Raw genomic sequence first — 15,359 nt, forward strand, 5'->3', positions numbered from 1 at the left:
ATTCCACTACCACTGCATTGGTTAACATGCCTGACTAGTGGGCCAATGCTATGGATAATGGCAGGTTTGTGGGTGTACAATTTTTTTTATTTTAGTCCAGCATTTGATTTAGTGGATCATGAAATAATTTTGACAAAATTATTGCATTATGGTTTTAAGGAGGTATTGAATTGGGTACAGTCATATGTAACTGACAGGAAACAGTCCACCTATATCATCAATGGTTCATTTTCTTCCCCTCATGCTTTAAACTGTGGAATACCGCAGGGCAGCTGCCTTGGGCCACTTCTTTACTTAATATATACCAACGAACTTCCTTATGCCTTATCTGAAACTCAAACTACTATATTTGCAGATGATACTACAATTTATACAGCAAGACAATCGGTTAAACAGGTACAGCAAGCTCTACAAGTAGATTTGGAAAATATCAGGGATTGGGTTTGCTGGAACAAACTTGTTTTAAACACCAAGAAAACCAAAGTTATGTTGGTCTGTTCCACCAGCATGGTGGGGAGTACAAATTTAGGAAGTGGCAGAAACCAAACTACTAGGAGTGCAGCTAGACAACTGCTTATCATGGTCGTCTCAAATAACTCATCTATGTAAAAAAACGATTAAAACTGCATGCATGATCAGAAGGATAGCTAAATATTTACTGGGAAAGATTCTTAAGCAAATAACACAAGCATTAGTTGGGAGTCAGGTGAACTACTGTTCTGTGTTCTGGGGAAATGCATCAGCAAGTGAAATTAGGAGGCTGCAGATTGAACAGAACTGAGCAGCAAAGATTGTTTTAAGGTGGAGATATGGTTCTTCTGTTGTAGCCATGCTCAATGCTCATGGTTGGTCATCAATCAACAAGATAATTGAAAAAAACATGCTTATTTTATTTCATAATATACACAATTTAAAACGTCCAAACTCTATTCACAGCATTATTAAGTTGGTAAGAGACAGACATTCAGTAAATACTAGGAATAGATTTTTCACATTCTACTGCATGTGTTATCCAGGCAGAAAAGAGAAATAGGCAAAAGAATGATTTCGATTTAGAGCAATAAAGAAATTTAATAATTTATCTGAGCAAACCAGAAACCTTTCAATATATAAATTCAAACAATACTTTAAAACAATACGTAGGAAAGTTGTGCTGGACTATGGTAGATGAAGAATCAATATATATTTTTAGACTGTTTATCGGTCAATATGTGAAAATGTGGTCGTATTATAAATTATAAATTGTATTTTAATGTTTAAGGACTCTTGGAAGATTAGTCCAAATGAGGACTAAAAGAGATCCTAATAAAATGTACAGCCCACAGATGGGCCATGACTCATACAGAATATCTTAATACGGTCTAGAACAAAACAAGCACATTACAAACAAAAACATTGGATCACTGTAGGATGTAGGAATATTAATATTAATTTAATAATACTGTATAAACATAAAAAATATGGGAACATAAACAAATCCCTTGACTTCTGTCATTGCTTAGTCTGAGTATATCCATTGCACATTACCCTGACCAAAAACTTGAATCAGTTAGTTATCGCCATCTTGTGGTCACAGTATATCATTGCCTCTGTGGTGAGTTCCAAGACAGCCTGTCCATTCCAGCTTTGTGTCCCACCTCCCCCCTCCAGTCACCTGCACCTTCTCTGGATCAAAGCTCCAGTACTGCTGCTCCTTGAAGAAGTATACCTGTCCATCAGAGTGGTTGAGGGCTCCGTTGGCCCTCTGTCTTCCAGGCTGCGGGGTAGTATGAGTCGGGCCTCAGGGTCCCAAAGTTAAGCACAAAGTAACGCTGGCCTTTAAACACCACCAGGTGGCCCAGGTGGGGGTAGGTGAAGGCCTGGTCAGGGTGTCCAGGGAGGCCTAGCTCGCTGCTCCTCAGGGGGAAGCCTGGGTCCACATCGCTGCCGGAGTAACACCACACTCGCCTGCCTGGAGGAAGAGACGCAAGGAGGAAGGTGCTGGTGGTGTGGGATGTGAAATTGCAATGCAGCAACATAAATATGGACACAAACTGAAAAATCTATCTGTGTAAAACATTTCTGCTATAATCTATCTGATTGTATTCTGTATCTCGAACTTGAACGCTAACCCCAAATCTGATTCAAGACAGTTATTACTGTAACAAGAACAAATCATTTCTGGTACATTTATTGCCGGTTACTTGTGTCTTCATGTGCAGACTACCTTTGAAAAAGTATAACTTATTGTCCATCTTTGAGTAAGCAGCTGCCTAAATGGTGAGGGGTAGTCCTGGCCAGCGGTTCTGCAGAGGTAGAGGGGAGCTGGCCTGGCCTGCGGGAGACACAGTCCAGAACAGCCTCCCACAGAATACTAGGTTGGTACAATCTTGGTCTGCAAGGTAATATAACATGGAAGCTTTACAGGTATCAGAGTATATCACTGTCTTCAGAAGTCAATGAGGAATTCTCAACCTACTGTTTACGTAAGCTTATGTCCCAAAATAGTCATATGCCAAAATCCACCAGATGTGGATTAGTCTTGTTTGAAACCACAACACTTACCCAAACCTTGCTTCTAACCTCAGTATGTTAGGTAAGTACAACTTCCAGTTGGGTGACAGAGAGACATTCATTTAAATATTTTTTTTGCCATTTTAGCATGGTCAGATAGTGACTACCAGTTCAGTCTTACCCATGGTGATGGCATCAAAGAAGCCCCTGCAGTATGGAGGTGGGGTGGAATCAGGCTCCCCAGTGCACCCTTGGGACAGCTCCCAGTCCTGCAGGGCAGAGCTGAACACCTGACCAGGCAACTGGATTATCTGATCACTCTGGCTTCCCTATAGAGGACATTCAATTACAAAAAGGACAGTAGCTTTAGTAATTGTAATATTCATATGTGTAAACATACTGAATTATAATTGGATGCGTTTTACCGCCATATCATACTGTGCTATGATTGGTTAAGACCACCCAAATGGTTAGGTGATGGTCAGTTTGATCCTGGTTGGCGATACGTGAACATGCCAGTTATAGCTCGCTAATAAAGAGCTACGTTAAGAAATATCCTGTAGTACTGCATTTTATTATTTTGTACAAAGTGTGCAAAACAAGACATGGTGTCAGAGTAAAAGGTCTTAAAATATGGATTTTTCTGGAGTTCCTTCACCTCGAATGGACTGGGAGTCTACAAACTTACCTGATGCATGGCGTAAGTTCAAACAGCATGTGGAGCTGATGTTCACGGGTCCTCTGAGGGACAAAGGAGAAGAGGGAAAGTGCAGCTACCTACTCCTCTGGATCGGTGAAAAAGGGAGAGATATTTACAACACATGGACACTTACCGAGGCTGAATCATACGATACTACGATCGTTTTGAAGCATATGTTGTGCCGAAGACCAATACGATATTCGCTAGGTACAAATTCCATGAGAAAGTACAGGGAGCTAGCGAGTCTTTTGAACAGTTTGTGACTGAGCTGCGTCTGCTTGTGAAAGACTGTGATTATGCAAACAAGGATGAGATGGCCAGGGACCGTATTGTATTTGAAATACACTCACCGCGAGTGAGAGAGAAACTTTTGAATGTTGGGTCTGAGGTAACGCTGGACAAAGCTATCGACATAGCCAGATCTCACGAGCTAGCACAGGCTCAGATGAAAACCATTTCGCGCGTCAGCACGAGCGCATCACGTGAACAAGCAGTGCACGCAGTCAGGCAGACATCAAAGCACACCTCCGGTGCGCAGAGAGCGCGTTTTAGAACGGAGAGAGACATAACTCCAAAACAGAGCGACACAGACTCAAAACATGTGGATATTGTGGATACAAAGTGCATGGCGAACAAGGAAATTGCCCATCTAAAGGCAAACAGTGTACTAAATGTGGAAAATGGAATCACTTTGCAAAAGTGTGCAGAGCTTACCGTGGAAAAACGGTACACACAGTGAGTGAAGATGAAATGTCAATCAAAGAGTCAAACGCTGATGAACTGTTTATTGATTCAGTGACACAGAAAAGTCAAATATCAGAGACAGAGCAAGCCTTTGCTGACATTGAGATAGGAACACAAGGCACAAAGCTAAAGTTCAAACTAGACACTGGTGCACAAGTAAACATTATTCCTCTGAATAAGTACCCAGCTTGACATCTGAGTGCGAGCTACAGCCCACCACCCGCAGACTGACTGGTTATGGTGGTGAACAGCTCCCAGTAAAAGGCACATGCACCTTCAAATGCAAATACAAGGAAAGTGACATGATGTTGGACTTTTATGTTGTTGACACTAGAGCACCTGCAGTGCTAGGTCTTAAAGCATGTTTAGACATGGATTTCATCAAGCTAGTTTTATCAGTGACAGCACCAGTAGAGACAGACAATGTACTGGAGGAGTTTGCTGATGTTTTTACAGGAATAGGATTATTCCCAGGAGAATGTACCATTCACCTTGACCCAGACGCAACCCCTGTGGTCTACCCACCGAGAAAGATTCCGCTTGCTCTCCGTGCCTGTCTGAAGAAAGAGTTGGAGAGCATGGAGCAATCTGACATAGTCACCAAGGTTACAGAACCGACTGACTGGGTAAACGCCTTAGTGGTGGTGGAGAAACCACGCACAGGCAAGCTCAGAGTATGTCTCGACCCAAGAGACTTGAGCAAGGCTATCAAACGCCCCCATTATCCTTTACCGTTACCGACGCTAGATGGCATCACACACAAGCTAGCGGGAGCACACTACTTCAGTGTCATGGACGCTAGATCAGGCTACTAGGCTATCAAGCTCACAGAAGAGTCATCTAAGCTCACAACATTCAACACACCGTTTGGATGCTACAGGTTCCGTCGCCTGCCTTTTGGGATTATCTCAGCCCAAGACGAGTTTCAGCGAAAGATCGACGAAGTGTACGAAGGCCTCGACGGAGTTGTGGCAATTGTGGACGACATCCTTGTCGATGGTCGAACCAAAGAGGAGCACGACCGAAACCTCCGCGCGATGCTGCAAAGGTCCCGCGAGAGAGGAGTCCGGCTCAACCCCGAGAAGAGCACAGTCGGCGCTACAGAGGTCAGCTACTTCGGACATCTTCTTACAGCGACTGGAATCAAGCCAGATCCACAGAAGATCTTAGCCAAAAAATAAATGGAGCCACCAAAGAACCGTGCAGAGCTGGAAACAGTGCTTGGCATGGTCAACTACTTAGCCAAGTTCGCACCCAGCCTCTCCAATGCTAATGCACCCCTGCGTCAACTGCTAAAGCAGTCCAGTGAGTTTCTCTGGGACAAGCAACACGACATTGCTTTCCAGAATGTGAAAGACTTGATCACGAGAGAACCAGGACCAATCCTTGCCTACTACGACCCCGAAGAGTGGACGCGTCGAAGTATGGACTAGGTGCAGTGCTACTGCAAGAAGGAAAGCCCATCGGCTACGCTTCCAAATCTCTCACAGACTGTGAAATCAACTACGCTCAAATTGAAAAGGAGCTCTACGCCATTCTGTTCGGATGTAAACGTTTCCATCAGTACATATATGGACGACAAGTCATTGTGGAATCCGACCACAAGCCCCTTGAGTCAATCATGAGGAAACCACTAGCCGCAGCTAGTGTAGCCAAGGCTACAGAGAATGATCCTTCAACTACAAAAATACGACTTCACAATCACTCACCGTCCAGGCAAAGACATCCCTGTCGCAGACACACTCTCCAGGAAGTTTCTTACCTATAAGGACAGCAGCCTCAGTGAAGGCATGGACATGCAAGTGCACACTGTGTACAGCAACTTACCAGTTAGTGACACAAAACTGAAGGAGATCCAAGCAGAAACAGAAAAGGACTCAACTCGCACATCTGAGGAAAGTCATTCAGGATGGATGGCCTGAGGAGGGGAGAAAATGCCCTCAGAGCGTCTCAGAATTCTGGAACCATCATGATGAACTATCACAGATCAACGGAATAATTTTCAAAGGAGAGAAAATCATTATTCCTACCAGTCTCAGAGAAGAGATTTTGACAAAGATCCATGCTGGACACATGGGCATGCAAAAGTGCAAACAGAGAGCACGGGACATTTTGTTTGGCCCGGAATGTGCAAACAAATAGAGGACATTGTTGGTAAATGCGCCATATGTCTTGAACGACGCCCCTCAAACACCAAAGAGCCAATGTTATCTCACTGTATCCCAGACCGACCCTGGCAGGTCGTGGCAACCGATCTGTTTACCTGGAACAACGAGGACTACATCGTAACAGTGGACTACTACAGCAGATACTTCGAACTCGACAAGCTTCACAGCACCACATCTGCAGCTGTGATACACAAGCTGAAAGCAGCCTTTGCCAGGCATGGCATTGTAGAGACTTTAATATCTGACAATGGGCCCTGTTACAAATCAAATGAGTTTGAATCCTTCACAAAAGCATGGGAGTTTACACATGTCACCACAAGCCCACATTACCCTCAAAGTAATGGCCTTGCTAAAAAATCAGTGCAGATTGCTAAATCACTCATGGACAAAGCAAAAGCAGACAAGAGAGACCCCTACCTCAGTCTCCTTGAATACCGCAACACTCCAGTTGACAACTTCAAATCACCAGCCCAGCTGTTGATGAGCCGCAGACTTCGCTCAATCCTTCCCAGCACCAACCAGCAGCTGCAACCTGAGGTCGTCAGCTACAAGGAAATGCATGGAAAACGTGCACAGAGACAACAACAACAAAAGCGATACTACGACAGGTCAGCTAGACCACTGCCACCACTGATTGACGGAGAGTCAGTTAGAATCCAGGAGCATGGCCTCTGGAAGCCAGCAGTCGTCATCCAGCCAGCTGACACTGAACGTTCATATCACGTCCGCACCGCAGAAGGAGCAGTGTACCGCCTCAATCGTCGTCACCTACTGAACACAAAAGAACAACACACTGATGAGATGAACTGTTCCCCTGAAAGAGAACGTGATGGACTATACACACACACACAGCACAACATACACCATACTTACCTGCAACATCACAAGAGCTGTTGACTGACACAGAAGCATGCTCAGCATCATATCGCACAAGGTCAGAAAGAGAGGTCAAGCCCAGAGCTTGTCCTAGACCTGTGAAATGTCAAAGGGTGTAGGCGGATCGCTGCCCTAAAAGAGTTCCAGACTGTAAACTTGTTATTGAAAGTTCACTTGAAATGCTTTGGTATTGTATTTGTTTGAAATGTTAAGATGTTATTTCTACAGTGAAAGCTGAGTTGCTGAGAATCCATTGTTTGAAAAGTAACAGTATGTTGGATTATTGTTTCAGAGTCTATGTTGATTCAGTTGGTATAGTATGCAATATAAATGGTTACTTACCTTGAGTTCAAACTGCAGAGCATGTTTTCAAAAGAAATGCTTAGAATATGTAAACATTTTTCTTTTGTTTTAAAAGAAGGGGGATGTAATATTCATATGTGTAAACATACTGAATTATAATTGGATGCATTTTACCGCCATATCATACTGTGCTATGATTGGTTAAGACCACCCAAATGGTTAGGTGATGGTCAGTTTGATCCTGGTTGGCGATACGTGAACATGCCAGTTATAGCTAGCTAATAAAGAGCTACGTTAAGAAATATCCTGTAGTACTGCATTTTATTATTTTGTACAAAGTGTGCAAAACAAGACAGTAATGTATAAGCTTTTATGACTATACAGTACATAATATACATGCATATTCTTCCATGTTACCACAATAGACCAAGTGCATCTGCAAAAAGCCTGACTGATTCATGTACATTACTTCTGACTACACAGCTTTCTGCAATGGACAAGTACAGATAAGACCTACATACCTGTTTCAAAGCAAGTTAGAGAGTTACACAAAATATACTAATTGGCACGCCATAACATTGCAGCATGGAAAACCCAACACATCATGGATGACTGAGTGCTGAGATACTGACAGCTGAGCTGACGTTTGATTTACTGTATTCCGATGCCAAAAAAAAGTCGAGCCAAATGATTTTCCGATGCCCCTGAATCGCAGACACAACGTCTCCTTTGATTTGTCTCCAGATGTTGCCCACCCATTCTGTTTGGAAAAAGTTGAGCAAACAATTGTGTAAAGGTCTGATAAAATCAGTATCCCTAAGGAGAACAAGACAAAACATGGGGAGAGTTTGTCTGGCTTCTCCCTGTTTTACTGTCTAAGTGGAAACGTTGATGTACAGGGATGTTGCTTGTTGACTTTGGTGTGACTGAGGAGACGAGAGGATGGGAAATAAGACTGATAAACACTGTCTCCACCTGCCGGAAGCCTGGCTCTGTGATATAGTGATCTCTGGACATCCCTTTGGGTAAAGCATCAGAGTGTTCGGATGGAAAAATTGAGTCTATAGAGTAGCCTATGCTACCGGGTGTGATTCCCTCATTGGTGGAAAAAGTACCCAATTGTGAAACATGTGTAAAAGTAAAGACACGTTAATAGAAAATGACTCAAGTAAAAGTCACCCAGTAAAATACTAGTTGAGTAAAAGTCTAAAAGTATTTGGTTTTAAATATACTGAAATATTAAAAGTAAATGTAATTAATAAAATGTACTTAAGTATCAAAAGTAAAAGACAGCACCATTTTCTTGCTGTTTTTATTTACGGATAGCCAGGGGCACACTCCAACACTCAGACTTCATTTACAAATGTAGCATTTGTGTTTAGTGAATCTGCCAAATCAGGTGCTAGGGATGACCAGAGATGTTCTCTTGATACACGCTATACGAGTTTAAGAGTTATTTGGCAACTTCTGTTGTGAATGATGCAAACCTTAGAATGTCTTAGAAATCAAAACATATACAGTTGAAGTCGAAAGTTTACATACACTTAGGTTGGAACCATTAAAACTAGTTTTTCAACCACTCCAAAAATGTCTTGTTAACAAACTATAGTTTTGGCAAGTCGGTTAGGACATCTACTTTGTGCATGACACAAGTCATTTTTCCAACAACTGTTTACAGACAGATTATTTCACTGATAATTCACTGTATCACAATTCTAGTGGGTCAGAAGTTCACATACACTAAGTTGACTGTGCATTTAAACAGCTTGGAAAATTCCAGAAAATGATGTCATGGCTTTAGAAGCTTCTGATAGGCTAATTGACATCATTTGAGTCAATTGGAGGTGTACCTGTGGATGTATTTCAAGGCCTACCTCCAAACTCAGTGCCTCTTTGCTTGACATCATGGGAAAATCAAAAGAAATCAACCAAGACCTCAGGAAAAAAAATTGTAGACCTCCACAAGTCTGGTTCATCCTTGGGAGCAATTTCCAAACGCCTGAAGGTACCACGTTCATCTGTACAAACAATAGTACGCAAGAATAAACACCATGGGGCCACGCAGCCATCACACCGTTTAAGAAGGAGACACGTTCTGTCTCCTAGAGATGAACGTACTTTGGTGTGAAAAGTGCAAATCAATCCCAGAACAACTGCAAAGGACCTTGTGAAGATACTGGAGGAAACAGGTACAAAAGTATCTATATCCACAGTAAGACGAGTCCTATATCGACATAACCTGAAAGGCCGCTCAGCAAAGAAGAAGCCACTGCTCCAAAACCGCTATAAAAAAGCCAGACTACGGTTTGCAACTGCACATGGGGACAAAGATTGTACTTTTTGGAGAAATGTCCTCTGGTCTGATGAAACAAATATAGAACTGTTTGGCCATAATGACCATCGTTATGTTTGGAGGAAAAAGGGGGATGCTTGCAAGCCGAAGAACACCATCCCAACCGTGAAGCACGGGGGTGGCAGCATCATGGTGTGGGGGTGCCTTGCTGCAGGAGGGACTGGTGCACTTCATAAATAGATGGCATCATGAGGAAGGAAAAGTATGTGGATATATTGAAGCAACATCTCAAGACATCAGTCAGGAAGTTAAAGCTTGGTCACAAATGGGTCTTCCAAATGGACAATGACCCCAAGCATACTTCCAAAGTTGTTGCAACATGGCTTAAGGACAACAAGGTAAAAGTATTGGAGTGGCCATCAAAGCCCTGACCTTCACAATCCTATAGAAAATGTGGGCAGAACTGAAAAAGCATGTGCGAGCAAGGAGGCTTACAACCTGACTCAGTTACACCAGCTCTGTCAGGAGGAATGGGCCAAAATTCACCCAACTTATTGTTGGAAGCTTGTGGAAGGCTTCCCGAAACAATTTTCTTTTTCACCTTTATTTAACTAGGCAAATCAGTTAAGAACAAATTCCTATTTTCAATGACGGCCTAGGAACAGTGGGTTAACTGCCTTGTTCAGGGGCAGAACAACAGATTTTTACCTTGCCAGCTCGGGGATTCGATCTTGCAACCTTTCAGTTACTAGTCTAACCACTAGGCTACCTGCCGTTTGACCCAAATGAAACAATTTAAAGGCAATGCTACCAAATACTAATTGAGTGTATGTAAACTTCTGACCCACTGGGAATGTGATGAAAGAAATAAAAGCTGAAATAAATCACTCTACTATTATTTTGACATCTCCCATTCTTAAAATAAAGTGGTGACCCTAACTGAACTAAGACAGGGAATTTTTACTAGGATTAAATGTCAGGAATTGTGAAACAGTTTAAATGTATTTGGCTAAGGTATATGTACTTCTGGCCATTTTCCTGTCCTGCTAAGCATTCAAAATGTAACAAGTACTTTTGTGTGACAGGGAAAATTTATGGTGCAAGAAGTACATTTTCTTCAGGAATGTAGTAAAGTACAGCACTTTTCCCTGTAATAAATGGGATGGCTTTAGCCACACTTAATATGAAAATAAACTGTCCTTTAGCTTTTTCCAATTGATGCTTCGTATACTGTATGACAGAGTGATTGGACACTATGATGTCATGGTGAATGATAGCACAGCAGATGGTAAAGGGTTAAACAAACAGATGCTGATCCAATCTCTAGTCAGATTTGTGGACTAAGTTCAATATAAGGTCTCAAAGTAATTTTATCATCTTCACTCCCTCATGTAATCTTGTTTCCTCCTCTACCTGACCACTGATTATTACCTCCACATGTTCTCTCTTCTACTCTAATTTTTGGGCATGTAAAGTGACTGGTTCAAAATCAAATTCCAATAAATGTTTTAATGGCTTGTTCCTCTCTCAGTGTGGATTATGCCTACGCACCATAAAGCTTTCCCCAGCTTCTTGTAGTAGGGGGACATGAGAGCATGATGCACAGGAGAGTAATCCAGGCCCAGCGTGTTGGGCAATCACCATGAACAGGTTGTGACCCTTGCAGCCGTTCAGTGTCCAGCTCTCTGCCATGTCAAAGTGAGCCTCCCCTCGGCCAGGGAAGAAGGCATGCGCTAGGGCGCCTCCTGGGGGTAAAAACAAAAACATAGGGAGGTTTCAGGGGTGGTAAAGAAGCTTCCCAAAACAACCTCTTGCCCTACCCCCTCAAACTGTGCAGATCTGAAGGAGTCAGGCATGTTTAAGAAATACGGTGGAAGCTTCTCGACTCCCATTTTCAGGCTACGTGGAACCATCACCATGTTTCTTATGACTATCTGGTCCCTTTACATCTGAAAATAATTAAGCAGTAGAGGCTAGGGGCTGTTCTCAGACCAGGCAAGACGGATCTGTAAGCAAGTGAACATTGTGACAGCTGGGGCAAGTTCCGAAAGAGATCTTTCACAGCTGAAACCAATTTATCTTTGGAAATTGCCCTGTTTGAAAATGCCTTCTCCTTTCCTTCAGGTAAACTATGATCTGTCAGGATTCAATCAAAATGTCAAACCCCTACTAGACCTTATACTGCTATACTCCCCACCTGGACCATCAAAGGCATTGCCCATGCCGTCGTTGTGCTCCCCCTCGTAGAAGGCCAGCCGGATGTCAGCTGACCCCTGGGTAACCTCTTTGAAGGTCAGGTCCAACACGTTGCTCCACAGCTGAAAAGCCTTTCATACGGCTAGGGCCACCTGACCCAGAGAGGGGTAGCCAGGCCAGTTCACCACCCGGTAGGTCAGGTGACGCTTGTGCCACCTCCCGCCTGCAGAGAGATGAGATGGATTGATTAAAATAGAGGAGCAAGGGGGACTCATGACAAAGAAGAGGGGTTAAATGGGTCACTAGCACCTGGTGATGGGATCGCTGTTGTGCTGAGTAAGATTCAAATTGTCATTCATGCAGCTGGGAGATAGGAGGATAAGGGAGAACGAGGAGACAGAGAGATAGAAAGAGAGATGGACAGAGATTGCACATTTCAGGAAGTGGGAGAATGGTTCTAGATCCACTATTACAGTAATGGGAATGTGAGTGCTTAATTTTTAACAAGGGTGAATCCTTTGGATAAGAGCAAAGAGGGTAATGTTTATCGCATTACTTGTGGTTTGATCTAAATTAAATGCAGAACAGCAGTGACACAACTTTTAAAAAATATAAACAACTCATTCAGAAGAGCTCCTGCTGTGTAGGATTTTTTTGTGTCAAAACAACTCCATGTATCTTTAATGAGTATAAAAATAACCTTGTAAATTGAATGCAGCAGAGGCCTTATGTCCCAATAAGACACATTCATTGAGCAAGACCAAAAAAAACACAAAGGTGGGAAGAGTTGGTCTTCTTCACCTATACGAGCTTAGAGCCAGAGTGTGATAAACACATTTCAAAGGCTTGTGGGAAACCCCAAAAACATTCACCTTGTTTCTACCTACATGGTTAAACCGGTTTACCAGTCTTGTCCCTCTTTTGAACAAGTATATAAGAAACTCCCCAAAATGTGGTCTTGGACACATAATATTTGTGTTATTTCAAGCAAACCAAATATAATTTCTCTCTCAATGTTTAAAGTGTGCTTCCAGCATGCCTCATTGGTGAGGCATGATGAGTTGATGGTGCAATTGTCTCGCCCTGATCTGTTTCACCTGTCCTTGTGATTGTCTCCACCCCCTCCAGGTGTCGCTTATTTTCCCCAGTGTATTTATCCCTGTGTTTCCTGTGTCTCTGTGCCAGTTTGTTTTGTATATTTGTAAGTTAACCAGCGGTTTTCCCGTTCTCCTGCTTTTTGCATTCTCCTTTTTCTAGTCGTTCTGGTTTTGACCCTTGCCTGTTCTGGACTTTGTACCCACCTGCATGCCTTGACCACGAGCCTGTCTGCCACTCTGTACCTCCTGGATGGACTCTGATCTGGTTTTGACCTTTTTGCCTATCCACAACCGTTCTCTTGCCTACCCCTTTGGATTAATAAACATTGTAAGACTCCAACCATCTGCCTCCTGTCTGCATTTGGGTCTCGCCTTGTGCCTTGATAGCAATAGCTTGTTTCTCTCTGGTTCTCAAACATGACTTCTGTTGGCTGCCTTCACTAAATGGATGGATAGAAAGATACAACTTTCTTCCTTACCACACTAACATTTGAAAGAATGCCACAATGTTCTTCACCTGAAATGTACAGTAACTTGCCCATTGACATTACTGTTAAAATTCCATAGTTTCATCTGGGACAAAGACACTGCCTAACTTGCATACATTGTCTTCCAATATCCAGTTCAAATTTAGGCTCCAGGTCAAATAAAACTTCACTTTCCAGTAATTGCACAGGGAGCAGCTGTCAGGTATCAACTAGAGGCTGGAAAAGTGGGCAGTATGACGCATTCTTCTAGTGTTATCCAATCACTCCAGGGGCTGTGTGTTTCTCCCTCCAGACCACAAACACCAGCACCCTGTTACCCAAAACCAGCTCCATTTACCACTGAGCATCTAGGCTTATCTCTCACACAGTGAAGATGTGTTGGACAGCCTCCATATGGGCCTGGGCAGATGTACAAACTTACAGGGGGCTTATTGGAGAGAGTGAATATCTTAACCATTTAGGCAGTTGTTCTCAGAGTATATCTAATTTAAAATGTGCTTCCCGGCGCACAAGTGGAGATTGGAGAATTCCCTAAAGATATAGATGGCTGTGTGTAGATAGCCTCATACTACACTGCCTGAGACTTAGTTTTACATTTTTTAAAATGTTTATTTAACCTTTTTAACTGGGCAAGTCGGTTAAGAACAAATTCTTATTTACAATGACGGCCTACCAAAAGGCCTCCTTCGGGGACGGGGGCCTGGGAGATACATCTTTTTTTATAAATACAATAAATATATGATGAAACACACATCGCGAGACAACACTACATAAAAAGAGACCTAAGACAACAACATAGCAAGGCAGCAACACATGATAACACAGCATGGTAGCAACACAACATAACATGGTACAAACATTATTGGGCAAAGTCAACAGCACGAAGGTAGAGACAACAATACATCATACAAAGCAGCCACAACTGTCAGTCAGAGTGTCCATGATTGAGTCTTTGAACAAAGAGATTGAGATAAAACTGTCCAGTTTGAGTGTTTGTTGCAGCTCGTTCCAGTCGCTAGCTGCAGCGAACTGAAAAGAACGATCCAGGGATGTGTGCGCTTTGGGGAACTTTAACAGAATGTGACTGACAGAACTGGTGTTGTCTGTGGAGAATGAGGGCTGCAGTAGATATCTCAGATAGGGGGGAGTGAGGCCTAAGAGGGTTTTATAAATAAGCATCAACCAGTGGGTCTTGCGACGGGTATACAGAGATGACCAATTTACAGAGGAGTATAGAGTGCAGTGATGTGTCCTACAAGGAGCATTGGTGGTGAATCTGATGGCCGAATGGTAAAGACCATCTAGCCGCTCGAGAGCACCCTTACCTGCCAATCTATAAATTATGTCTCCGTAATCTAGCATGGGTAGGATGGTCATCTGAATCAGGGTTAGTTTGGCAGTTGGGGTGAAAGAGGAGCGATTACGATACAGGAAACCAAGTCTAGATTTAACTTTAGCCTACAGCTTTGATATATGCTGAGAGAAGGACAGTGCACCGTCTACCCATACTCCCAAGTACTTGTATGAGGTGACTACCTCAAGCTCTAAACCCTCAGAGGTAGTAATAACACCTGTGGGAAGACGGGCATTCTTCTTACCAAACCACAGGACCTTTGTTTTTGGAGGTGTTCAGAACAAGGTTAAGGGTAGAGAAAGCTTGTTGGACACTAAGAAAGCTTTGTTGTGGAGCATTTAACACAAAATCCGGGGAGGGTCCAGCTGAGTATAAGACTGTATCATCTGCATATAAATGGATGAGAGAGCTTCCTACTGCCTGAGCTATGTTGTTGATGTAAATTGAGAAGTGCGTGGGGCCTAGGATTGAGCCTTGGGGTACTCCCTTGGTGACAGGCAGTGGCTGAGACAGCATATTTTCTGACTGCACTCTTTGAGAGAGGTAGTTAGCAAACCAGGCCAAAGACCCCTCATAGACACCAATACTCCTTAGCCGGGCCACAAGAATGGAATGGTCTACCGTATCAAAAGCTTTGGCCAAGTCAA

The 15,359-nt window shown here is 43.0% G+C and overlaps 1 protein-coding gene across 4 annotated transcripts; it reads right to left on the minus strand.

Moving 5' to 3' along the window:
• Positions 1-887: 887 nt before the first annotated feature.
• Positions 888-5,806, minus strand: LOC120057026 (matrix metalloproteinase-28-like). Of its 4 annotated transcripts, none has more exons than XR_005477875.1 (4): positions 3,182-5,806; positions 2,675-2,822; positions 2,207-2,374; positions 888-1,951 (listed from the first exon to the last, which is right to left on the minus strand). XR_005477875.1 is itself a non-coding variant. In XM_039005384.1 (4 exons), the coding sequence occupies exons 2-4, from the start codon at positions 3,188-3,190 to the stop codon at positions 1,716-1,718; spliced, it is 393 nt and encodes a 130-aa protein (XP_038861312.1). In that variant the 5' UTR covers positions 3,191-3,234; positions 3,327-5,806; the 3' UTR covers positions 888-1,715. The 4 variants fall into 4 exon arrangements, 3 of the variants coding, with proteins under 3 accessions (XP_038861312.1, XP_038861310.1, XP_038861311.1); XM_039005384.1 differs by lacking the exon at positions 2,207-2,374 and having other exon boundaries at positions 3,182-3,234; positions 3,327-5,806; XM_039005382.1 differs by lacking the exon at positions 2,207-2,374 and having other exon boundaries at positions 3,327-5,806.
• Positions 5,807-15,359: the final 9,553 nt, after the last annotated feature.

Source organism: Salvelinus namaycush, chromosome 12 (assembly GCF_016432855.1).
Source record: "Salvelinus namaycush isolate Seneca chromosome 12, SaNama_1.0, whole genome shotgun sequence".
Lineage (NCBI taxonomy): Eukaryota > Metazoa > Chordata > Actinopteri > Salmoniformes > Salmonidae > Salvelinus > Salvelinus namaycush.